Below are 26,119 nucleotides of genomic sequence, written 5' to 3' on the forward strand. Positions count from 1 at the left end.
TGTCTATGATGAGGTGACATGTTCTTAGACCTCTGTCAATGCTACTCTTGTGTCACAGCAACCTGGGTTGATAGCCTCTGATATTTCCATCTGTTTCACTCGTAAGAACTTCTATCTAGCACTTTCACTAAAGGCCTAGTCCAGATTATGAATTTGCCATGTATGGCACAGTACATTACTAAATGATCCTATGAAATATGTGTATTTGTTATATTCTAAACTAATGGATAGTAGATTAAATGAATAGCTTGGAGCGGGTTTTTAAACTACTATTCTTCATCTTGTTTTCCATATTTTGCAAGTAACATTTGCAACTTGGAAAATTGGTTATATTGGTGTGGAATTTCAAGTGCCCAACCCGTAGAAAGACATATGTTGGAAATGGTCTGAGATTCAAAACTGTATATAATAATGATAGGTTGGCAAGAGTTGAACTTGAGAGGGGTATAATCTGGGCCTTAAAATGGTAAAGGGAATGAATAGCACAGCATTAATATAGTTATTAAACTTCAGCTGTGATTACAGGATTAGAAAATGAATAGTATTGGCAAGTCTCAAATGAGACAAGAAAATAATTGCCCCCTCTTAACACAGTATTAAACTAGCCACTGCTAAGATTTTTAAGCAAGACGAATATTTGGGTAGGAACCAGATTGAATGTAATAGAAATGCTGTTGACCCAGTTCTGGGGAATGGCATCTAGGAATGCAACTGGTTGAATAATACCGATTTGTAATGTTAGATTGATATCTTGGAGTTTTTGCACAATTACTTCTTCAGGCTCGCAGAAGGATTTCATCAGACTATTCTGTACTTTGATGCTTTGTCTCCCTCAGGAGATAAAATAAGAACATAAGAAATAGGAGCAGGAGTAGGCCATCGGTCCCTCGAGCCTGCTCCGCCATTTAATACGATCATGGACTCAGCTCCACTTCCCTGCCCGCTTCCCATAACCCCTTATTCACTTATCGGTTAAGAAACTGTCTATCTCTGTCCTAAATTTATTCACTCTCCCAGATTCCACAGCTCTCTGAGGCAGCAAATTCCACAGATTTACAACCTACTGAGAGAAGAAATTCCTCCTCATCTCAGTTTTAAATGGGTGGCCCCTTATTCTAAGATTATGCCCTCTAGTTCTAGTGTACCCTATCAGTGGATGCATCCTCTCTGCATCCACCTCGTCAAGCCCCCTCATAATCTTATACGTTTCGATAAGATCACCTCTCATTCTTCTGAATTCTAATGAGTAGAGGCCCAATCTACTCGACCTTTCCTCATAAGTCAACGCCCTCATCTCCGGAATCAACCTAGTGAACCTTCTCTGAACTACCTCCAAAGCAAGTATATCCTTTCTTAAATATGGAAACCAAAACTGTACGCAGTATTCCAGGTGTGGCCTCACAAATACCCTGTATAACTGTAGCAAGACTTCCCTGCTTTTATACTCCATCCCCTTTGCAATAAAGGCCAAGATTCCATTGGCCTTCCTGATCAGTTGCTGTACCTGCATACTATCCTTCTGTGTTTCATGCACCAGGACCAAATAAATTGGGCAACATTCCACGGCAATGTAATGTAACATGGTCTGATGGAAAGAACGAGCTTGGTTCCGAAATAGTTTTCTAGTTCTAATTAGCCTATTTTTTCTGCCGCTTGTTTATGTAATTTAAGAGTTTTCCCTCTATGTACCCTCGTGGTCACATATGGGCTGCCACTTCAGACCTGAGGCCTACTACTGTCCCTACTGTGCTTTACATAGAAAACATAGAAACATACAAGATAGGTGCACGAGTAGGCCATTCGGCCCTTCGAGCCTGCACCGCCATTCAATAAGATCATAACTGATCACTCCCTCAGTACCCCTTTCCTGCTTTCTCTCCATACCCCTTGATCCCTTTAGCCATAAGGGTCATATCCAACTCCCTCTTGAATATATCCAGTGAACTGGCATCAACAACTCTCTGTGGCAGGGAATTCCACAGGTTAACAACTCTGAGTGAAGAAGTTTCTCCTCATCTCAGTCCTGAATGGCCTACCCCTTATCCTAAGACTATATCCCCTGGTTCTGGACTTCCCCAACATCGGGAACATTCTTCCCGCATCTAACCTGTCCAGTCCCGTCAGAATCTTATATGTTTCTATGACCATTCTAAACTCCAGTGTATAAAGGCCCAATTGATCCAGTCTCTCCTCATATGTCAGTTCAGCCATCCCGGGAATCAGTCTGGTGAATCTTTGCTGCACTCCCTCAATAGCAAGAACGTCCTTCCTCAGATTAGGAGACCAAAACTGAACACAATATTCCAGGTGAGGCCTCACCAAGGCCCTGTACAACTGCAGTAAGACCTCCCTGCTCCTATACTCAAATCCTCTAGCTATGAAGGCCAACATGCTATTTGCCGCCTTCACCCGCTGCTGTACCTGCATGCCAACTTTCAATGACTGATGTACCATGACACCCAGGTCTCATTGCACCTCCCCTTTTCCTAATCTGCCGTCATTCAGATAATCTTCCTTTGTGTTTTTGCCCCCAAAGTGGATAACCTCACATTTATCCACATTATACTGCATCTGCCATGTATTTGCCCACTCACCTAACCTGTCCAAGTCACCCTGCAGCCTCTTAGCGCCCTCCTCACAGCTCACACCGTCACCCAGTTTAGTGTTATCTGCAAACTTGGAGATATTACACTCAATTCCTTCATCTAAATCATTAATGTATATTGTAAAGAGCTGCGGTCCCAGCACTGAGCCCTGTGGCACCCCACTAGTCACTGCCTACCATTCTGAAAAGGACCCGTTTATCCCGACTCTTTGCTTCCTGTCTGCCAACCAGTTCTCTATCCACATCAGTACATTACCCTCAATACCATGTGCTTTGATTTTGCACACCAGTCTCTTGAACGGGACCTTGTCAAAAGCCTTTTGAAAGTCCAAATACACCACATCCGCTGGTTCTCCCTTATCCACCCTACTAGTTACATCCTCAAAAAATTCCATAAGATTTGTCAAGCATGATTTCCCTTTCATAAATCTTCCCCTCACATCTTCCCCAGCTTCTATCACTCACAACTCATTCATTCTCCACTGCCTCCGATTTTTAAGCAACATGTCTGTCATGCTACCTGTTGCTGTTCCCCAGCAACCACATCTACTGTCCCTCTCTTTTTTAACCCTAGTTATCCTTTCCATAGCAGTAACCCAAATTGGCTTATCACCCTCTGAGATGAACATCTGTCCAACCTCCCTATCACTTTTCCTCTACCACAACTCTTCCTCCTCTTCCCCTTTCCTCGGTGTGTCATTCACCAATAGTCAATCATCATTTGAAATGTTTGCTTCCTTGTGAACAAGGCTTTTATCATCCCTCACCTTATCGTGGATGAATCTGTTGATATTTTTTTTAATAGAAACATAGAAAATAGGTGCAGGAGTAGGCCATTCAGCCCTTCGAGCCTGCACTGCCATTCAATGAGTTCATGGCTGAACATGCAACTTCAGTACCCCATTCCTGCTTTCTCACCATATTCTTGGCCTTATGCAAACCTTGTTTGTGTGCAGCGATTACTTTCATCCTCAACTAAACTATCCCATTTCTTTGATCTGACAAGGAAACATTGCCTATCCTATTGCCATGAGAAAGTGATAATGAGCCACCTTGAACTGCTGCAATCCTTGTGGTTCAAGTGGTCCCATGATGGTGTTGGGTGGGAATTCCAAGCTTTTGATGAAGGAACAGGGATATATGTCCAAGTCATGATGGTGAGTGTGACATGGCAGAACACTTGGAGATGTTATTCCCCTGATATAGCTGTTCTTGTCCTTGGTGGTAGAGGTGGCAGGACTGGAAGGTGGTGTTGAGTAACCTGGCTCTATATTCCACTACCTCCTTTATCCAAACCACTGCAGCAACATGACTTTTATTGTGAGGTCTCATCTTGGCCTGTAATTAACAACAAGTTCTATTATAATGTACCTTTAATGTTAAAAATGTCCCAAGAACTTCACAGGTTTGCAAATAGAAAACAGATGTTGAGCCAGGAAGGAAAAATTAGGAGAGGTGACCAAAGGTTTGGCAGAATAAATGGATTTTGAGGTTTTTAAGGGAGGGGAAAGGTGAAGAGGTAGAGGAGTTCAGGGAGGGAATTCCAAAAATTAAGATCAATGTGCTGAAGGCTCTGCCACCAATGGTGGGGCAAAGAGCGAAGAGGCTAGAGTCAAAGATATGTTTTTTTTAAAGAAACGAGTCAGAAATGGAGAGCTTGAAGGAGAATATAGGGCTAGAGGAGGTTGCAGGGATAGGTTGTGCCAAGGCCATGGTGGGATTTAAAGACAACATGTATTTATGTAACACCTTTATTGTAGTAAAACATCCCATGGCGCTTAACAAGAGTATTATAAAACAAAATCGACATCGATCCACATAAGGAGATATTGGGTCAGATGACCAAAAGCTTGCTCAAAGAGGTCATAAAGTAGGAAAGAGAGTTAAGGAGGTAGAGACTTCTAGAGCTTAGGGCCTTGGCATCGGAAGGCATGGCCACCGATGGTTGAGCGATTAAAATCAGGCACGCTCAAGAGGTCAGAATTAGAGGACCGCAGATATCTCGGAGGGTTGTGGGGCTGGAGGATATTACAGGGATTGGGGGGGGGGGGGCAAAGCCATGGAGGGATTTGAAAAAAAGGGTGAGAATTTTAAAATCTAGACGTTGCTTAATCAGGAGCCAATGTAGGTCATCGAGCACAGGAACAGGACTTGGTGCGAGTTAGGATACGTGCAGTAGAGTTTTGATGACTTCAAGTTTATGGAGGGTAGAACGTGGGAGGCCAGTCAGGAATGCATGGAATAGTCAAGTATCGAGGTAACAAAGGTATGAATGAGGGTTTCAGCAGCAGATGAGCTGAGGCAGGGGCGGAGTCAGGCGATGTTACAGAGGTGGTAGTAGGTGTGGCTATATGGTCGGAAGCTCACTTCAGGGTCAAGTATGACACCAAGGATGAGGAATTTACATTTGAGACATTGTGCGATGGAGGGCCAATACGTTGTGAGAGATGAAAAATCAAGAGGGTGGCCAAAAATGTGGTTAGCTGAAATGAGTCAGTGGTGAATATTTAGTCCAGTGGCAGGAGTGCTAATAAATAAACTGCTTTGTCCTAGATGGTGTTGAGCTGCTTGTGTTGTTGCAGCTACATCCATCCAGGTGAATGCTGACTCTTCCATCAAATTCCTAACGAGCACCTTACAGACAGAGGAAAGGCCTTGTGAGGGGTCAAGAGGTGATCCATTTACCAGAGCACCCAGCTTCTGCCCTGTTCTTGTAGCTGTGTTGGCTGGTCGAGTTTAGTGTCTGGTCACTGGTGGCCCCTAAGATGTTGATTTTTTTTTTAATAAAGATCCACACCCAAAACATTTAACAGATTTATGCTCTCCATAGATGCTGCCTGGCCTTATGTTTTTGTTTCAAATTTCCAGCATCTGCAGTTTTTTGTTTTGAGCCTTAAATATGACATTCCAGCAGAATGTCACTAGGTGGAGCCATTGATGCTGTGACTATGGGCTCAATTTTCCCCGGTGATTTGCGCCGTTTTTGGAACAGGCTGCTTTTTCTGGCCGAACTTAAAAATCCACAGTTTCCCCAATCAATTTGCACCAGCGTAACTCACTTAGTTACGTTTTTTTTAGGTAAGTTTTTTTTTCATCCAAAGGGGGAGGAACCGGCCACCTACGCCAATTCTGGGCATTTAGGGAACTTTGGCCAGCTGATCGTTACTCCATTTCTGCTTAGGCCAGCATATGTGGCCTCTCCAGAAAACCCTTGCGGAGAGTTAAAGAAATTGGCACAAGTAAGTAAATCAGAGGAGGCCATTCGGCCTGGACTAGGGTCGGGAAGCGGACCAGTAGGGCACTCGAGGCCAGGGTCGGTGGGGGAGGGAGCGCAGGGACCGGCAAGCCCTTCGGCCTGGGCTAGGGGCAGGGCAGGGAGCGGAGCGGACCAGGAGGGCACTCGGGGCCAGGGTCGGCGGGGGAGGGAGCGCAGGGACCGGCAAGCCCTTCGGCCTGGGCTAGGGGCGGGGAACGGAGCGGACTGGGAGCAAATAGAGGAAATCTCCCCCTGAACCACCGTGTCTATATAAAAAGGCACAGACTGGTTGCCACATGAGCTATTTTAGTACATTTGTTTTCTATATAATTGTACAAGACTTGCAATACCCCCCCCCCCCCCCCCACCGCCACACACACAACTAGCTCTTTAAAAATGGCAGATTGCCAACTCGCTGTACTGCACATGCGCGTCCATTGCAGCGACGTCAAAAACGCAAGTTTTTTCTCCCGCGCATGTGCAGAAAGCCCGGCTGGGTTTTTTGGTGCAGACAGCAGGCTCCACTCCCCGAGGCGACTGGACACACTGCGTGGCTCTGGATTGCAGTTTAAAGATCGGGGAAAGTTAGTACAATTATTTCTGCCGCATTTCTGGACCTAAAAACCTGGCGTAACTTTGGCAATATGCTAGAATATGGGCTTGGGCAATATTGAGCCCCATGAAAGGTCACACAATTCAAAGCTGAATAATGCACGGTCTGGGAGCAGCAGTTCAGGGTAAAATATTAACTGAGTTTATTAATTGATGCTGAAACTGAGCGGCAAAGTGACAAAGATGTTTGTCTCAGCATTTGCTGAGCTTACTCGACTTTGTTGATACAGAGAAAGCAATTTCTGTATTGGAGCAGAAACACTGGTTTACTTCATAAAGACTAAAATAACTGAAGTTACACTGCTGTTTTTACATTTAAACTTCAGTGTTGCTGCTGCCGCGGATTTGAACTAATATTTGATTTTTTAAGTTAATTGGTGGGAATATCCCTGATTTAACACCTAATATTTAAAGATGCATTTACGCTACCGTCTTAAAGTGTCGTCTGATGTACAAATCTACTTTTAGTTGTATGGTAGCCACTCCACTCCAGTATAGGTTTAGCACAGCAGTGAACTAAAATAAACTAGTCTGTTATAGGAAGTGACAAATTAACAGAACTGTGCAGGGTACAGTGTGCTTTTTGTTTTGGTTCCATTGTAGCTTGTGTTGTGAACTTTGCTCAACTATTCTTAAAACCACAATGACGACCTTTCATGAGACACAGAAGTAACGGGAGAAAATTGACATTTTGAAAATCACACTTTAGTTATCGGTTTTATATATATATAATCTTAGAAATTTCCAGACACTGCAACTCAAAACCAGACAGGTAATATCAGTGCCGGAAGTCAATTACATTAAGTTTTAATGTTCCTGCCAAACTAAACTATGGAAAATTATTTCTTGCACTAAGTGCGGCAGTCGTCGTGCTATCCGAGGAGGAGTGGGAAGAACGGGGAATGCTGACAGAAGAAAAAGAGGTAGTCATGCACATATCCTATAAAGAGGAGCGGTATATTGTGTTTAAACTGACCAGTGTGGTAATGGCAGGTTTATGAAATGCTGCCTACAGATTTGGAACGATCCTCAGTAACTCCAACTGCTCTTCGTGTGGCTAATAAACTGACATACTATTGGGATCTTCCAGGCAGCAGTGCAGATTGCAGAGGTGTGGTGATGTTTGCCTGTGTTTTATAGGTCCAGTGGGTTCATTCCTTCCAAGATTGCAGGGGAACAGCTGGACAGACAACAAAAATATGTTCTGCTGATGTTCACTCTAGGCTGAATGTGGTAGACTAACCCCCTGAAGATACAGGTGCCGCTACTCAATGCAATAATGTACATGAACTATGTTTCTATTCCTTCAATGTGCCAGTGCTTATAAAGAGAAAAATGCCAGTGGTCTTTCACTTTGAGCAAATGATTCCTTTTATAAATAGCCAAATACCAGCATCGCTAGGCTCAACGTTAACACCCTTTCCTGTCCCCAAGGAGCACTATATAGATGTAAGTTATTATAGTTCACAGCCTGAGTGATTCATGACATTATGGAAGTGAATATTGATGTGCATATCCTGCTATGGTTCATTACTCCTTTTGAAGACATCTCTCGTGGCTTACGAGCTCTCTGATCCACATGCATCTGATATAAGAACATCAGAAAAGCCAGAGTGAGGAAAAGCCATTCAAACTTGCTCAATCAAAAGTTCATGTATGATTATTCTATCTGAACATCCCTTCTATACCCCCTGTTTTTCCCCGACTTTAGGAAATATTTTTCTATCATTACTTCCCCTTAAAATTTACCCTGATTCAACCATCTTCTGAGAATTTATTCCATCTATCCAAAATCCTGTCGGGGGATCATTCGTTTTTCTGAGCTTTAACTGAACGGTAATGATATCTGCAACTTAAAATGCTTCTCCCAACTTCACCTTTCAGTTCTAGTTGTGCTACAGAAGATAGATGGGTTAGCTGGGGAAAATGATTCCAGTCAACAAGGTCTCCTGGAGCTTGCTTGATTGCCTTTGTGGATTGGAGATTAATTGTTTTCTTTTTCTAAATTGGCACTAGGTTTTTTTTTCCTCTCCAGGCTATTGCATGATTGTTGGGGGTTTTAGCGGTATGTGTAGGTTGCACAGGCTTGATCGACCAGCTATCTTTTCCTGTCCTTTTTCATATATTCGCAAATTCTCTCTGCCAGTTCTCATATAGTGGTGACACAGTGCTTGCTGAGGTACTGCTGTGTCATTTCTCTTTAAGCTTCTGGAGAGAGGAAAGCTACTACAACTTTTAGGAATGTATCATCACTTCCATAGCTGCAGCAGCAATAAATGTGATTGCTTTTTATTGCCAGTTTGTGCATTAGATGACATCTGCATTTAAACTGTTACTTTTCAGTATCAGATCTCAGCAATACGTTTGCGCAATACATATTCTTCAAACAGACACATACGTTGCATAGATGCTTACCAGAGTGGGTATTTGTAGGCCTCTAAATTACTTATTAATACTCATCCAATCATTCTAAACTGAAGAGCTTTGTGTCTCTCCTCTTAACTTTGGGAAGCTCATTCAGCCACTGAGGCTTGTTCCTAGTTGTTGTTGTAGCTTGGGAATTGAATGCAGATTTCTCTTCAGCTTTCTTATGTCATTTTTTTGTCCTTGAGCCAGGTCTTCTGTTCTTGAGATTTTATTCAACTGCTAAGAAACCTCTTGGGCCTCTTTTCTGGTGCATCAGTTTGGTCTATTAATACCACTTTGCAGACTTCTTCACCATAGCTCTTCCACAACCATATTCACTTCTTTCTATAAAAATCTGGGTTTCTTCCTATTTTTATACACGGATTCTATTTCTGTCTGATCTGCAGCTTTTATTACTGAGCTGTGAATTATAAAGGGTCATGGGCCTCATTTCTGGCTTGTTTAAGTACTTAACTGTTCATCACTGTCACCTGTTGACTGTTTTACCACCCGTGTAGGTTAAGATGCATAAAAATATTTTGTGTTAACAACTCAGAAATAAATATGTTTACTGCCGGAGCTGAAGTGATTTATTTCTAAATATCTATCGCTATATGTTTAGCTGAGCATTAGTGAATAGAAGGGTTACCATGTCTATGATTGCATTTAGCTTTACCTCATATCAGAATTAAAATTAAAACTGGCTTTATGTGGTGGTGTAGAGATTGAGGTTTGTACTATATAATTACAAGTTGTTGTGTCTTGACCAACATTTATATCTCAACCAAAACCTAAAACAGATGATCTGGTCACTCATTTCATTGCTGTTTGTGACTTGCTGAGCTAAATTGGCTTCCGTGTTTCCGACGTGCTTCAAAAGTATTTCATTGGCTATAAAGGGCTTTGGGATGTCCGAAGGTCATGAAAGGCACTATATAAATGTAAGTCCTTCTTTCTGTACTTGCTGTTACAGTGCAAATCTAACCAGGTGTCACTTGGTTTCTGTTTCTTATCACCACCCCAAAAAAAAAGTACCACTAGAAACTGTATATCTTCAAGGTCAGTCTTTAACAACAACTCTGAACACTGTTATGGTATCAATTAGAATTTCTCTTTAATATGGGTGAACACTTCTATGGAGCCAAAGTAAACCATATATCCAACCCATTAATCTGATTAGTTGCATGCTGTTACTCAGTTTCAAGTGGTTTTATGAGACACATGTTACACATATGGCATCGCATTTTAGAAACTCTGGTGCAGCAAGTTCTCATCAGAGCAGATACGATGGAGATGGTGAAACTAGAAGAAAAGACCGGGGCCGAAATTGCCCACTGCCTGAAACAACGCGCACCTGCCAGTTTCTGTGTTCTGGCCACCCCAGTGCATGGAACTGTCGAAATTCAGCAGTCTGGGGTTTTTTTTGAAACGGGGTGGAAATGACCCCATCATGGAAGATGGGGCAGAGCAGAGTAGTCGAGACTGTTGGTCATCAGCGCCACGCTGATGATGTCATCGCGCTGGTGCGTCACAACGTCTCTCCCCTTCAGTTAAAGGGGAGGGTCGCTGCAAACTCTGCAGCCATTTTAGTGTCAGACAATGGGCCACCAAAACGGGGTGCCAGGCTGCCTATTGGCAGCCTAGCTGAACTCAGGGCATAATTGTCGGCCCGACCTGGCAGTCAGCTGACAAAAAAAAGTAACACGGCGGTCACGGCAGTGTGCCCTCCCATTTAAGAGCCGACATGCCACAGAGAGTATACAAATAGCAAAAGCGGTCTGGCGCATTGATCAGCAGTAGATCCGCTCCCGTGGGACAATTCCGGGAAAGGGGCAATTTCGCAAAGGGGTCCCTGCCAATCGGTAAGGGGGTCGGCGCGTGCACGCTGCAGCGGAAAAATGGGTGGAGCGGTCCCTTACACCGCTCCAAAACTGAAGAAGAGCCATTTCCAAAAATGGCGGCCCCTCCGCGGAGACTCAGCGGCCATTCCGTGCCGCCCCGTGGCCGCTGCTTTCAGGCGGCCAGAGCCCTTATCGGAAGGGGTAATTTCGGCCCCAGTCTTTACAGAAAGTAGGGTTTGAAGAACAGTAATCAAAGTAGCTATGAGAGCCATTTGATTTGTACTACCTGTGTATGGAGAGCAGAGGCGGCAAGTTGCAGAAAAGGATGATAAATTAGTGGAATGAGCAGATAAATACAGTACAATGCAGAGAAATGTGAAGTAGCATTTTGGGCAAAAGAACAGTGGAAAGGAAGTGTGTCCATTAAATGGTAAGATCTTAACAGCAAGATAAAAGGGTGCAGATACATGGGGCTAGAGTTTCAGTTGTCGGCGAAAATGGTAGTTTTACACCAAAATTACCGTTTTCGCTGCGCTACCGTTTATAGGCCTAAATTTCGGCCTTCTGCGCCGCATCGGTAAACTCGGCGTTGCACGAGGATTCGCGGCACAAACCTCGAGTTTCGGCAACTTTAGTCCGAGGCCGGTAATGCTTGGGAGGAGGGGAAAAAAATTGCAAGAAACATTCTCAAAATCCTTACCACCTAAATCGCTGGAAAATAATTAAAAAATAAAAACTTTAACTTACCTTTTTTGCAGGTCTTCATACTTACCGCTGCTGGCAGGGCTGCACCGCAGGTTTGACCTTGTCGGTATTCTGGGTGTGGCGGAGAGTGCCGAAAGTACGACAGTAACGCAATCCGCGGCGTTGCACGTCGTTTCACACCGGCGCACCTCTCCCCGGCGGTACGTGGAAACGGAGGGTCAAATCACGGCGAAAACCCCGTTGCAAAGTCGCCAAAATTATAGCCTATAAACTTTAAAGCAGGTAGAAAGGCCTTAAAAATAAAATGGCATTCTGTGTTTTAGATATGAGTATTGAATATAAAAGCAAGAAACTGATTTTGAATGTGTACAAGACATTGGTTAGGGCATAGTTTGGAGTATTGGGTCCAATTCTGGACATCCCTTAAAGGAAGATTATTAGAGATATGAAATGGTAGAGTGAGAATAAACTAGAATGATCCTAGTTTATCCTCACTCTACCATTTGAGAGTTTGATTATGAAGCAATATATTATTTTAAAAAAAATCAAGGTGTTTTTCGCTATAATAGAGAAGGTTCTCAGATGATCCAATCATCCAATAGAAGTTTTCAAAATTATGAAAAGTTTTGAGGGTGGTAGTAGAAGAATAGCTTGTATTTATATAGTCATTTCACATTCTCAGGACACCTCAATGTGCTTTCTAACCAATGGATTACTTTTAATTTTAAACAGATTATCTGGTCATTATCACATTGCTGTTTGTAGGAGCTTGCTGTGTGCAAATTGGCTGCAGCGTTTCCTACATTACAACAATGATTACATGTCAAAAGTGCTTCATTGGGAAAGCACTTTGGGACAGCCTACGGTCCTGAAAGGCGCTACATAAATGCATGTTTTTCTTTTGCAGTGTAGGTAGCCATTGTTTTATAGGTAACCATCTCAGCCCCTTTATACATAGCAAGGTCCCACAGATAGCAAAATATATGATCACTTAAACCTGTTTGGATGGTGATGTTTAAGGGATTAATGTTGGCCAGGATACCAGCGGTGATCCCTTGTTCTCCTTTGAGTAGTGTAATCGGATATTTAATGTTCATCTGAACAAGCAAACAATGCAGTATTCCCTCGGTACTTTCTGGGTGTCTCAGCCAAGATTATGTGCTCAAATCTTGGAATAGGGTGGAACCCATTATTTTTGACTCATGGACAAGTATGCTGAGCCAAACTGACACTCGTTTAAAAAAAAAAAGTTTCCACTAGTTGACAAATCAGTAAAGGGGCATAAACACAGAATTATCACGAGAAGGATGAAATAATTTCTTTCACAAGTAATACCTGGAATGCTTTTATCACAAATAGCTTTTGAGGCAGAGACTATATCAATTAGAATTGAATTGAATAAGTATTTGAAAAGCAAGAATTTTCTAACCATATGGGGAAATAGCAGGGTAATGCAATTAGAACAGATAGTAGTTTCAGCTGAAAAGTTAGCACAGACATGCATGACTGTATGGTGCCCATCATACCCCAGCCATCAAAAATCTCACCCTTAACCCATCTGTCTCTCCAGTTACTGCCCATCTCTGACTGCAGCTCCATCTCCAACCTCCATTTCCTCTCTAAAGTTATTGGAAGTGTTGTCTTCCAATTCTGTGCCCACCTCTCCCAAAATTCCCTTTTCACACCCCTCTAGTCTAGCTTCCATTTCCTCAGAGCACCAAAACAGCCTGACCAAAGTGATGAATCAAATCATTTGGAACTGGTGGATTATCCTTCATCATCCACCTTACTTTCCTGGAGCATTCCATACATTTGACCACACTGTCGCCTTCCAGTGCTTTTCTACATTATTTATCTACATTACAACAGTGACTGCACTTCAAACAGTACTGAATTAGCTGTAAAGTGCTTTGGGACTTCCTGAGATTGTGAAAGGCGCTATATAAATTCAAGTCTTTTTATCTTTCCCTCATTCAGCTCTTTGCATGGCTCCATAACCACTTTTCCAAATGCTTCTTGAGCAATGGCTTCTCTTCTTTTCTTTACACTGTCAACTCTGGGGTCTCTGAGGTATCTATTTTTGGTCCTTTCCTCTTATTAATATGCTGCACCTCAGCAACATAATCTGCAGGATGATATCCAGTGCCATATTTCCACCACATCTGTCAACCCTTTGACTGGCTCCAGACTGTAAATCACCTTGTCCGAAATTAAGTCTTTGATGAGGCAGAACTTGCTCAACAAGGAAGAGACCAAAGCCTTTGTCTTTGAGCCCTACCACAAACTGTACTCTCTTGCCACTGATTCCATTCCCCGCCCCCTCCTGGCATACACTCAAACAGGGTCACACTATTCACAATCTCAGCATCCTATTCAATCCTAATCTGAGTTTTAAACCGCACATCCTGCCTATCACCAAGGCTGCTTACTTCTACATGTGCATTACCCACTTCTGCCCATATCTGTTGAACCCCTTATATCTGATTTTGTCCCCTCCAGCCTCAACTACTCTAGTACTCTTGCTTACCTTCCATTTACCATCATTCAGTAACTCGATTTATTTAAAAGCCTACAGCATGTATCTATCTCACTCACCCATCACCCCCGTCTTGACTGACACCCTGATCTCCAACACCCAGATATCCTTATCATCATCTACAATTTGCTCATGACTTTGTCCCACACTACCTCCCCTCTAAAAGGTTCTATCACACTAACTCTGACCTTCTGTAGATCATGTGATACAAAGATAGGTGAGAAAGCAAGTTGTGAGGAGGACGCAAAGAGTCTGCAAAGGGATATAGATGGGCTAAGTGAGTGGGCAAAAATTTGGCAGATGGAGTATAATGTGGGATAATGAGGTTATCCACTTTGGTAGGAAAAATAGAAAAGCAAATTATTATTTAAATTACAAAATGCTGCAGTACAGAGGGACCTGGGGGTCCTTATACATGAAACACAAAAAGTTAGCATGCAGGTACAGCAGGTAATTTGAAAGGCAAATGGAATGTTGGCCTTTATTGCAAGGCGTTGGTGAGACCACACCTGGAGTACAGCGTACAGTTTTGGGTCTCCTTATTTAAGGAGGGGATATACTTGCATTGGAGGCAGTTCAGAGAAGATTCTCGAGGTTGTTTCCCAAGATGAAGGGGTTGTCTTATGGGGAAAGGTTGAGCAGGTTGGGCCGATATTCATTGGAGTCTAGAAGAATGAGGGGTGATCTTATTGAAACATATAAGATTCTGAGGGGGCTTGACAGGGTAGATGCAGAGGATTTTTCCCCTCGTGGGAGAATCTAGAACTAGGGGGAATCGTTTCAGAATAAGGGGTCGCCCATTTTAAACTGAGATGAGGAGGAATTTCTTCACTCAGGGTTGTTAATCTTTGGAATTCTCTACCCCAGAGAGCAGTGGAGGCTGAGTCATTATATATATTTAAGGTGGAGATACAGATTTTTGAAAGATAAGGGAGTCAAGGGTTATGGGGAGTGGGAAGGAAAGTGGATTTGAGGCCAAGGATAGATCAGCCATGATATTGAATGGCGGAGCAGGCTCGAAGGGCCTCCTCCTGCTCCTATTTCTTATGTTCTTATGTATGTTCTTTTACCTACCATTACTGGCAGAGCCTTCAGCCTCTCTGTAAATCCTTCCTTAAATTTCTCAGCCTCCTTTCCTTTAAAAACCTTCACAGACCATCTTTGACCAGTCATCTCTCTTTCAGGCTCAGCCATGGGACATTTCTTTACATTGTAATAAATATAAGTTGTTCTGAACTCCAATTTCTATCATTTTAGATTATGAAAGAGAAGTCTAGAAAAGAAAAGGAAGAGTCAGAGACGTTCCACAAAAAGGTAAGCGATGGAAATTTGAAACTTAATGAAATTCTTCAGATTCAAATAAAAGTAGAAAGCAGCGTCAACACACTTCATCAGTGTGCCGGAGGATGTCTGGGAGGAAGCCTGATTGGATTGAAACAAAGATAGGCACAGCTGAGATTACATGTTCTCCTAATGATACTGGTTATCTGAAGGAAGTGAGTGGAGTAAAGAGATAATATTCAGGGAGTGAATAAGTGAAGGAGGGTGTAACCGATGTGCAAATGGTTGAGGCAGAAACAGAGGGTCTTCAGATGATACTGTGGAATGAAGCTATACAGGGAATGTACTACTGCAGTAAAATAAAATAATGGTTATGGCTAAGGAACCTAAATCATCAAAGACGGAGAATATTAAAATACATGGATGTAGGTGGATGTAATGTCTTTGCTTCGTGGGTTCTTTGCTTAAGAATTCATAGCAACATGTTGCTATTAAGAACTAGTTAGTTTATTAGCAAAGATTTTAACAATCACACTACACATTACGAGTTCAACCACCTGCCTCATGGATTCCCTGAACCCAAATGGCTGGGGTTTTATTGAGCCTTGTGAACATCACATGACTGACTTAACCACTCCCAACTCAACAGCTCTACAAATCTGTGAGCATGCTCACAGATGCATACATTATTGTAGGTAGAGACTGGATAAGGATTAAGATGAGTGGAGAATAGTTTATTGGGACAGGAGCAAGCTGAATCAACGGGTCTGCTGGCACAATTCGGCTTGTGGATCTTGGAAGGGGGTACAAACTGGCTATATGGAGTTAAAAATTTAGATTGAAGGAATTGGGGGTGGAGGGTGAGTTCTTCCTAATAGATGAGATCAGTGATAGTCTGAAAATGACAGTTTGATCTTTAGTAGTGGGGTCATGGCCCAGGGGGAGATAGGAAGAGGAGGGGCCATAATTTTGACATATGTACTCGGCCAGCAGAGATTTTTCCACCATACACTACAGGTCCCTCATCAGATTTGATGATGTTGCTCCGGAATGAAGAATTACAAGTTCAGAGAGAGTTAGTTTAAAAGGAGTAAGGGGTGTAGCAAAGATCAGATGTCCGTTTGCAGTTCCCAATGAAAAGTGACAGTTCTCAATGAAAAGATTAGGAGAAGGCAAAGGTCAGAGGGCAGGGTCCAAGAAGATTAAAAAGCTCAGACAGGACAAGAAATCAGATTCACGATGTAGAGCCTCATTCATGGGGGACAAGCTATGGCCCTTCCTGAGGGCAGAGAGTCAGAAAGGGGAAAATAGAAGAGGATGGTGAAAACATGCAGCTAAGCAGGACAGATGTTGAGGGATGTTGAGTTCACAAACTCTGCAGGAGCCACTCAATGGCAGAAAAAGTCTTGCCTTTTAGGAGGAAGCAGCATCAGAGCTATGTCATTTCACTTTTTTACCGATATCATTCTGAAAGCAGCAAAGTCCTGGAGGAAGATCCATGAATGGAATATAGCATGGGGAACTGAAGAATAAGGAAGTAACTTGCAATATTGGGGATATGAAAAATTGTCACAAAGTTGTGGCTCATTGGTTTATACCATGATACCTGACATGGTAAGTTACCCATGTCTGCCAGGTTATCTGCTGCGTCCAGGCAGCACATGTGCTCAAAGTTAAAAGGTTTCCGGTCACGTTTGATCCACAGATTCAGTATGACTGAGACTAAGCCTGAAACTAGGATTAACCAGGAATAACACACAATGGGGGCTAGTCTTTCTTTGTAGCATAGCTCATTTTTCTCATCCTCATGTTTAAAATCCTCATGGGTTTGCTCCTCCTTAGTTCTGTAATCTACAACCCTACCAACCCTTGAGCTCATTGTTCTTTTGACTTTGGGCTCTTGTGCATCACCCCTCCCTTCACCAGCCTTTATTTATTTAGGCCCCATACTCAAGATCTCCTTCCGTAAACCTTTCCGGCTCTTCCCCCACCCCACCTCCTCCTTTAAGACTATCTATAAAACCCATCTCTTTGACCAAGCTTTGGGTCACCCTCCATAATATCTCCTCCTTTGATTTGGCATCCATGTTCTTATATACATCTCTGTGAAGCACCTTAGGACATTTCTCTACAGCAACAGCATTTTCAAATTTCTGGTTCATTTCAGAAATTGGTGAGCATTCCAGCTTCATAGCGAGGGTCTTTATTCACACTATGGAAGTTTACATCACAGGAGATTTGACTCATCATGTTTGTGCCGGCTCTTCGCTAGAGCAAGCCAGAACTAATTCCATTACCCTGCACCGTCCCATGGGCTAGAACCTCCACTTTTTTTGCAAGCTTAACGCCCACTTAACGCCATTTTACTGCTGAAATTAAGTATATGGCCCATATATCGCCCATTTTGACACAAAATGGAAACTGACGGGCTTTTTTAGGAGACTTATCACCGAGTGTTACTTTCCCCACGTGCTTAACGCCAGGAAAAAATATAACCGCCCGTCCACTATTTTGGGGGGGAATCAGCAGAATGGGCGAAATCAACGCCAATAATATCGCCCAGCGTAACTTTCCGCGCGGAATTAACGGCGAGATTCAATATGAAAGCCCGCCCACTGATTTTTGTCGTAAAGAGCATATTTACCCAAACTAGCGGCCATGGAGATCGCCCAGCGCCAATTTCACCACCTCACACACCTATCGCCCAGAATATTGCTCGCTCAAAAAACTGCCCACAAAAGGTGGAACTAACTGGAATGAACGCCAGCGGTGTGGCTGGCATTTGTTAAATCCCACTCTTTCGTGAGGAGCTGATATCTGAAAGGTTTAATAGCGCGGATGTGAATGACAACGCTGACACACTGCTGTGTGTGTGCAGCTCAGACATCAATGGTGTCCATCACCTTGGTGCCAGTTAAAGTTTACGTTGATTGATAAGTAGTATTTAACCCTTTCATGGTAAGGAATCACCAGTGTGTAACGGTCCAGCTATCTGAGACAATGTGCAACAAGGTTATGTTCAATATCAAAAGTTTAAGTATCACAGCCAATAACACCCAACCCCCGCCCACACCCCACTTTTTTCCACCATTGATATAAATCACATGTTCAACATGTCCAGCAACACAGAATACAAAGGCAAAGCAGGAGCGTGGTCCCCAGCCCCCGTACATTGCAACAAATTGCATACACCGAGATGGAGATATAACACAGCCATCACCTGTGTACATGCACCTCACTTTCCTTCTCCCCCCCCCCCCCCCCCACTTCTACCCCTTCCCCTCCTCGCTCCACAGTGCCTGGCCGAGGAGCTCCTCAGACGGTGCCTCATTTGGGGGGGGATGAAGGCAGATGTGTTGGTTGCACGAGTACGGGAGCAGGGAGTGCCGAAGGGGCAACATTCTCTGATGCAGAAGCAGGATCTTGGTCCTTGCTCTCACCTGTCATTCACAGTGGTGGTGTGGAACCTAGGGGTGGAGTGCTGCGCTTGGGGACCACTGGGAGGCCTGTGGCAGCAGTGTTCCTGGCTATTGCATCCAGGGACTCCGCCACGCGCGGAATGTACTCTGTCATGGTGGCCAGCTGTCGGGATATGCCCCCAATGCTTCGATGAGCAGGTCACCAATGTTTACAGTCCTCCTGGACAACTGTACCATCTCTCCGCTGTCATGTCATGCTCATGGAACAGACCTGCCACGTCCACGAGACCTCCACGGGGTCGGCGCCGTCCTGGGGACAAATGTGATGCCCTGTGGCGAGGTGCTTGGGCGGGAATGACTGAAGGACCACTGGATGGCCTTGGGGTGGAATGGCTTCTGGAGCATGGCGATGCAGGTTCTTCGAAGTCCGCGCTCTCATCCGTCGAGAACAGACCCAGCGGATTGATGGGCGACAATCGGAGCTCCTCAGCACCAGATGTAGCAAGACTGTCTGCCGACTCCTGCCCCGCGCCCCCACCTTCTGGCCTCTGGGGCCGGGCTGCTGGCTGAGCTGCAAAACACAAATGAGGAGAAGGGTGACGAGGTGAGTCAGTGCTACACAAAAGCACCACTGCTATCAAAATCATCACAGACATCACATTTCATGACCATCAGCACATTGTGCATTGCAATGATTTTCATTAGGCCAGCATTATTTCTATGACACTTTTAGAAATCATCTATCATATACGATTGTTCGGAAATGAGTGGGTGTGGCATCTATTGACATTATTTGACGCAATGGTGTAAGCTTTACTCACATGGCATCACTTCAGGGTCTGCAGAAACGTCCGAGGGTGCTTCCCCACGAGTGCGAGCACCCGCCCCTCCATCTCTGATATCACTGGTGACTGGTGGCCCCCTCACCCGTTCGCCTCTGCACGGACCTCATCGTCGATAGCTTCTTCTGTAAAAGGTGACAGGATGACATGGCATGAGATCATTACGTGATATCATTGCTAGGTACTGTCACAGAGACAGATGTAATCATGATTATTATGATTATCATCATTCTTTACCTAAAGACGTACACCGTCACCGCAGGCTTTGAGTAAAACATTCCCGGTAAAAGTGCAAGACCTCACATCTGCTGATGGTCACTCATGACTTACAAATCAAATTATATAAATACATAAGTATATGTAAATCAATGTAATACTTACTCTTGCGGATCCCACAAGGTCGTTCGACCGTTTGCGGCATTGGTTGCCCTCACACACCTCATTGGTCGCCGACGAGAGCACCTCTGCTAATCTCGGTCTGTATCCTCTGGTAGGCCTTTGGGGTGGACTTCCCACGCCCTCCCAGTGTCAAATCACCCCAGCGCAACTCAACCTCCTGCAGGAGGGAGGCATTTGCCTCATCCAAGAACCTACTCACTCTTTTGCGCCCTCCAATGTGCTCCTCTCCCAGCTCACTGCTCTCGCCCGCGTCAGTCTCCACAGCGTGCTGTGATGCCTCCTTCTCTCCCTCTATTATAGGCCAAATTCAGGCAAATATGTGGCTGGTAACAGCTAATTTTTGTTTCCCTATTTGCTCCAAAGCTCTAAACTCTCCCTCCTTTCTCCCAAAGCAGCCACACCACACCCACACACACCTTCAGTTCCTCTCAGCTCCCCCTCTATCTGTCTCCTCTTCTGCGCATGTCATGGTGATCCTTGACCTCCAGAATCGCGGGAATGGAGCGTTGCCATGCAGTTGCTAAGGACAGCCACACTTCACTGCAGAAGGTCAAAAAAATTTTATGCTACCACCCATTTGATATCGCTCGCGGTAACGCCCATTTTCAAAAATGTAAGCTAGGTGTTTTGAGAGTGTGCGAGAAGCCGGCGATCTGAAAACCTTTTTTTAACGCCCATTTTTGGGCGATAAGCAGAAAAGTGGAGGTTCTAGCCCCATAGACCTGTATCTTCCTCTGCTTCAAATATTTATTTATTCTTCTCTTAGAAGATGCAGGTCTCTGCGTCAAACATACATACACAAATGTTATTTTTGAGTGGGAAACTTAAATTTTATTCTTTATAATTATGCAAAAAGTAAGTCAATTGATGAAACTATATTTGGAACTTGTCACTTAGAATCTTAATTGTGATTAGTGCTATATGAGGGATATTTAAGTATTGTAGAAATGAAAAACCTAAATGTTTCCTTTGATTATGCATGTGATTGCAACCTTAGCATCCTATCTGTGCCTGAGCTGAGCTTCCGACCCCATATCCTCTGTCACAAAAACCTCCACTTCCATAACACCGCACCTAACCTCAGCCCAATGGAATTATTTTGGCCTGACTACAGGATGTGTTTCTAAAAAAAAAAGCACAAAAGCTTTTAATTTGTTATTTTAATAGAGAAATTGAACTGATTTCAGACATTTTTGCACAGGGAACATGTGGGCTGATATCTTAAATGCTATTTTGTTTTAAACTACATTAGATTGCACAACTGTATTTATAAAATCTAAGTAAATGTGTATAGCTGACTGGTTTGACATTTTTACATTGAGACGACATCAAAAGCCATTTGGTTCAAGTGGTCTATGCTGGTGTTTATACTCCAAGAGCCTCTTCCCCCTCGAATTACTCTTCCCACCCTGTCCCCATATCCCTCTATTTCCTTATCCCTCAAGCATGTATCAAGCTTGCCCTTAAATGCATCTATGCTATCCACTTCAACCACTTCATGTGACACTCCATTTAGTTTCTTACCTTCCAAGCAATGAGTGGCCTCCTTATTCCTCCTACCTAAATGAAGCACCTTTGCTATTCATCTGCCCATTCTGCAAGCTTGTTTGTCTTCCTACATTTTGGTGCAGTCCTCCACATGATTAGCTCTACCCCCAATTTGGTATCATCTGCAAATTGCCTCACCATACTACCAATTTCTGAGTCCAAATCATTTATGTATATGGTGACCAACAGTGGTCCCAGCATGAATACCACTTCCTACTAGCTGCCATTCTGAGAAACTTCCCTTAACTCCGACCTGTTTTTTGTTTTGATGCCATCTTTCAATCCATTCTCCTACTTGGACCCTGACTTCATAATCCCTAACCTTTATCATGAGACTCGTATGTGGCACCTTATCGAAGGCCTTATGAAAGTCCCTTTCTGAACTTTCTGCTATTTCTTAAAAGAATTCAATAAGGTTTGTTAAACATGACCTTTCTTTTAGAAATCCATGCTGACTATTTTCATTATATTCTCCACCTCCTAGATGTTTTGTTCTTTTAGAAAAGATTCCAGTATCTTTCCTACCACTCGCGTTAAGCTAATTGGTCAATAGTGTCTAGGTTAGTTCTCTCTCCCTTTTTGAAGATGAGAATTACATTTGCTGTTTTCTAATCCTCTGGCATTATTCCTTTTTCTATTGAATTTTTATATATAAATATTAATGCCTTTGCTATCTCCTCCCCAGTTTCTCTGAGTATCCTTTGATGCAATCCATTTGGACCCGGGGTTTTGTCCTCAAGTTTGGCTGGTTTGTCTAGTATCTCCTTTCTTTCTATCTTAACTGTTGTAATATTTCCCCTTGACTTCTTCGACTGTTGTAATGTCTTCCTTGGTTGCCTCTTCAGTGAAAATTGAGTCAAAGTATCTATTCAGCATTCCTGCCATTTCAGTATCATGTCCTGTGAATTTGCCTTCCTCATAAAATATGTGAATTTACAGTTACTATATACATGGTCAATGTGATCCCTGGACTGGTTTTAATCGCCTGAGGAGGGTGGAGAGGAATTTTCCAGACTTTATTCCCTTAAGGGCCCTGAGTTTTTCTGGGGGGTTTTGCCTCGCAGGAGATTACATACCAGGGGGTGGGGTGGGATAGGGAGGTGCGATGGGAAAGGTCTAGTCATGATGCTCTAGGCATCACGAGTGGGACAGGCTTGATGGGCCGGCTGGTCCTTTCCTGTCTGTATTTTTCTATGTTCGTATACCTTAGTGGTACAATCCTATCTTAATTCTCCTTGTGTTACTTATACACCTATATAATACTTTATATTTCTTTTTATATTCTTTGATATTTTCATTTCATATTTCCTTATTGACTTTTTAACCTCTTTCCTTGTCATCATCCCTTTAGCCATCCTCTATGTTATTGTTTATCTAGTTTGTGTATGCCTTTTCCTTTAGATTCAATTTTAACCTCAACTCTTTATTTATCTATGGCAAGTCATTCTTGGCTTGTGTTCTTATTTTTAGAGGCATATATTTCTCCTCAACTCTTGATGTCCCCTTTAAATAATGCCCACTATTCTTCTACTTTGTTAATATTTTTCTCTAGTTTACTGTCAATTCCATCCTCATTGTCTCATAGTTGGCTTTTCCCCAAACTATTACTTTACTTTGGTCTATGTACCATGTATATCTGTCAATCATTATCTTAAACCTTATTATATTGTGAACACTACTCCCTAGATGTTTTGTTTCTGCAAGTTTAAAAAAAAAACTTCAGTTCTTTTTCTGTTTAATGTTTTCATGTGTAGTCTCTTTCTTTTCCCTGCCCCCTTAGCAAAAAAAAATTTCTTTATAATTATTCCATCACTGTTATAAGAAAAATAGGTTTCTCTCAATATCACTGGATTTCTTTACTCCATTTTCACTCTTCAGAAGAACTGTCAGATAATTTTCGAGCTTGATGTGAGTTATCTGAAGTAGGTAGACATCTTAAAGAAGCATGAGGATGGGGGAAGTGGTATATATATACATTCACGCTAATAAATAATTATCAGAACCAAGGTGACCCATTATTTTGGATTTCCTTTTAATAAACAGTCTGGGTCTGTTGCTAATCCAGGGGTTAAAAATTGCCATTTCTCCATGTGTTTTATTTTCATATTTCACTTAATCAACTTCAGAACTCTTGGTGCATGTTACAATATCAAATTTCACTATACAACAATTAAATCTGTCTCAATTCACGATAAAGTGGCTGATCATGTAAGAGTGGTCAGGAACAAATTAATGATGTTTGGTTTCATTTTTTGAAGAATTTATAATTTGCTGTTTATCGTTTTGCAGAGGAACTGGAAAATAAAAGTTTCTATTGTGTTTTGCGCAGAGACCATAACCTGAGGATGGACAGGGGATGCCTTCCTTTCGGATTCTCAGAAAAGCAGATGGATGCCTCCGAAGATGTGTCCCGATCAGCTTTTTCTACAGATCTTGTACTTCGCCAGCGGCATGGTTACATTAATGTGGAATAAAGCATTTATTATTTTTGTATTTCCCACCTGCTGATGCGGGTCAAACATGTTCTTGAAATGTTTAGATACAAATATACTGTATGTGAGGAGTGCATGTAAACTACAAAAGTATCAACAAATGAAGAGTAAGTGTGTGTTATTGTGCCCTTGAGTTTTATTCATGACAAAAAGACCACCATGGATAAATGAATTTTTGTGATTACATTTTTATGACTGAGGATTTGTAACTAACCTCCAGAAGGGAGTTTGAATAAAACATGAACCCTGTTTTCCTAAATGCTTTGTAACTGTAATTGTGCTCATGGAATGTGATAAAATTACAGTATTGCCTATATATTTCCATGTAAAATACATAATTAGTATTGGAGCATGAACAAATACACACTGTTGTTCATCAATGTAATTCTTGATTTGTATAGTTGCATACAAAACTTTGTTTTTGGTATTTTGGAGTAAACTTTTTATTAAAATGAATTTGAATATGATGTGGAGTTGTGTGTCCCAATCAGATGAGGAAGAAATCTGAAAAGTTGCCACGTTAGTGTGTTCACACTGCTTAATTTTATAGTATTGCCTTACAATGCACGCCAGCAGCACTTTTTGCAGCATCGACAAGAAATTGTGCACGGCGCTCTGGCAAATGTTCATCTACTTTCAAAATATCGGGAACTCAGTTACTATCTTGCAAATTTGTTGCCCATAAATCTTGCAAGTTATGAAAACTGAACATACAGTCCAACAGGCAATCTGCATGGAGTATGTTCATGAACTGGTAGGCTGGGCACTTGGGCAACACATATTTCAGAATGTTTCTTTTTAATGTATTTACAGAAGAAGGCCACATATAACAGCAGCTGTGTGTGCAGAACAGAAATTATTCAGTACATTCATGTCCTTTGACAGGAAGAGGGCATTCCTGATTCTGGGCCTGGAAACAATAGTAGTAGTTGGGGGAGGGCAGGTCTTCCTCAAACTTGCAATTAGTATGATCCTTTAATTTTAAATCTTTATCTCTGTTCTCATTCACTCCCTCACACATAGCCATACAATACAATATAACATACTTGAATATCTGTTAGCTGTGTTTCAAAGAGTGTCTTACTACCAGGATATTAAAATATGGTCTTCTGATCCTATTGATGCCCAGGAAGAGGAGGTAGCAGAGCCCAATATCTGGCTTGAACAATACCTCACAGCACCCGTCACTCCAACAGTGGCAAGCAGCAATACAAATACATTCACTTTGTGGGGGTTAGTTATTTTGAAAGTTGCAATGGGGAGCACTTGGTGAATTACTGGTCACAGGTGACTAGGAGTGAGTTTGAGCTGACAATGGAGTTGTCTCACTTGCTGGCTACTGAACCAGTTTGAGGGCTCTTTCAGCTTTGAACCTCATAGTCTGCAGTCTGCTAGCTCAGGATCAGCAATTCTTGCAATCATTTGAGTGTGTGCCAGGCACTCTGAAAAGTTTGGCTCATCCAGGAAAGGGGTACCGCGGTACCCCATATTGAAAAAGTCCTGCATAAGCTCTTGATTGAGCTGTACCTCACCATCATAATCATAAGCAGTCCCTCGGAATTGAGGAAGACTGGCTTCCACTCTTAGCATAAGTTCTTAGGTGGCTGTACAGCCCATTACGAAAACCACAGTCTCTGTCACAGGTGGGACAGACAGTGGTTGAGGGGAAGGGTGGGAAGAACATAAGAATTAGGAACAGGAGTAGGCCATCTAGCCCCTCGAGCCTGCTCCGCCATTCAATAAGATCATGGCTGATCTGGTCGTGGACTCAGCTCCACTTACCCGCCCTCTCCCCGTAACCCTTAATTCCCTTATTGGTTAAAAATCTATCTATCTTTGACTTGAAAACATTCAATGAGCTAGCCTCAACTGCTTCCTTGGGCAGAGAATTCCACAGATTCACAACCCTCTGGGAGAAGAAATTCTTTCTCAACTCGGTTTTAAATTGGCTCCTCCGTATTTTGAGGCTGTGCCCCCTAGTGCTAGTCTCCTCCACCAATGGAAACAACCTCTCTGCCTCTATCTTGTCTATCCCTTTCATGATTTTAAATGTTTCTATAAGATCACCCCTCATCCTTCTGAACTCCAAGGAGTAAAGACCCAGTCTACTCAATCTATCATCATAAGGTAGCCCCCTCATTTCTCGAATCAGCCTAGTGAATCCAAAGCTAGTATAT

At 42.8% G+C, this 26,119-nt stretch overlaps 1 protein-coding gene across 5 annotated transcripts in view; it reads left to right on the forward strand.

The window, feature by feature from the left end:
- LOC139226417 (protein-tyrosine sulfotransferase 1-like) overlaps positions 1 to 24,334 on the forward strand; it is an 80,163-nt gene extending 55,829 nt beyond the window's left edge. For 4 of the 5 annotated variants that reach the window (XM_070857173.1, XM_070857174.1, XM_070857175.1 and 1 more), the window contains 2 exons: positions 15,219 to 15,275; positions 23,780 to 24,332. In XM_070857173.1, coding sequence (XP_070713274.1) covers positions 15,219 to 15,275; positions 23,780 to 23,788 — 66 coding nt within the window. In that variant the 3' untranslated portion in view covers positions 23,789 to 24,332. Of the gene's footprint in view, positions 1 to 15,218; positions 15,276 to 22,135; positions 22,199 to 23,779 lie in introns of all 5 variants that reach the window. The other variant, XR_011587255.1, reaches the window with a different exon arrangement.
- The last annotated feature ends 1,785 nt before the right edge of the window (positions 24,335 to 26,119 follow it).

This window comes from Pristiophorus japonicus, chromosome 16 (assembly GCF_044704955.1).
Source record: "Pristiophorus japonicus isolate sPriJap1 chromosome 16, sPriJap1.hap1, whole genome shotgun sequence".
NCBI lineage: Eukaryota > Metazoa > Chordata > Chondrichthyes > Pristiophoridae > Pristiophorus > Pristiophorus japonicus.